Source organism: Echinops telfairi, unplaced genomic scaffold, assembly GCF_000313985.2.
Source record: "Echinops telfairi isolate 266 unplaced genomic scaffold, ASM31398v2 ScPeMD7_7458;HRSCAF=8496, whole genome shotgun sequence".
Lineage (NCBI taxonomy): Eukaryota > Metazoa > Chordata > Mammalia > Afrosoricida > Tenrecidae > Echinops > Echinops telfairi.
The window spans coordinates 28,982,972-28,983,518 of record NW_022111358.1 but is presented as its reverse complement, the minus strand read 5'-3'; the positions used below and the strand labels follow the sequence as shown (position 1 = coordinate 28,983,518).

General features: G+C 53.7%; 1 protein-coding gene across 1 annotated transcript in view; it reads left to right on the top strand.

The window, feature by feature from the left end:
* The first annotated feature begins 378 nt into the window (after positions 1-378).
* Positions 379-547, top strand: part of LOC101656291 (keratin, type I cuticular Ha4-like) — a 3,553-nt gene continuing 3,384 nt past the window's right edge. The window contains exon 1 of the mRNA XM_045299389.1: positions 379-547. Within this exon, the coding sequence (XP_045155324.1) occupies positions 385-547 (163 nt within the window). The 5' untranslated portion in view covers positions 379-384.

Below are 547 nucleotides of genomic sequence, written 5' to 3'. Positions count from 1 at the left end.
GGAGTTTCTAATTCCCCAGCAACCCCACCTTGTGTTCTCGCCATCCTACCCCTCTGAGTAATGGGCAGAGCTACCTGGAGCGGTGATGAGTCTGCTTCCTTTGAAGCCGTCTGACGACACTCTGATTTCACCAACCACTAGCATCCAGGAGGAGCCTGACGTGACACAAGCTAAATGGAATACTTTTATGGGATGAGGAGGGACTCTTTAGAGGCAGCTAACTAGCATATTTTGGAGAAAAATTAGCTGAAGCATTAAGGAAAGAAAACTACACTGCATACCAAGCCCCCACCCACCAATAAGGGTATAAAAGGACCACAGAGGAGTAAAGGCTCATACACCACCCACATCCATTTCCAGCAGTTCACCTGCTCTCCCAGCACCATGCCATACACCTGCTCTCTGCCCAACCTGAGCTGTCGCACCAGCTGCTGCTCCCGGCCCTGCATACCTCCCAGCTGTCACAGCTGCACCCTGCCCGGGGCCTGCAACATCCCCGCCAACGTGGGCAACTGCGGCTGGTTCTGCGAGGGCTCCTTCAATGGCA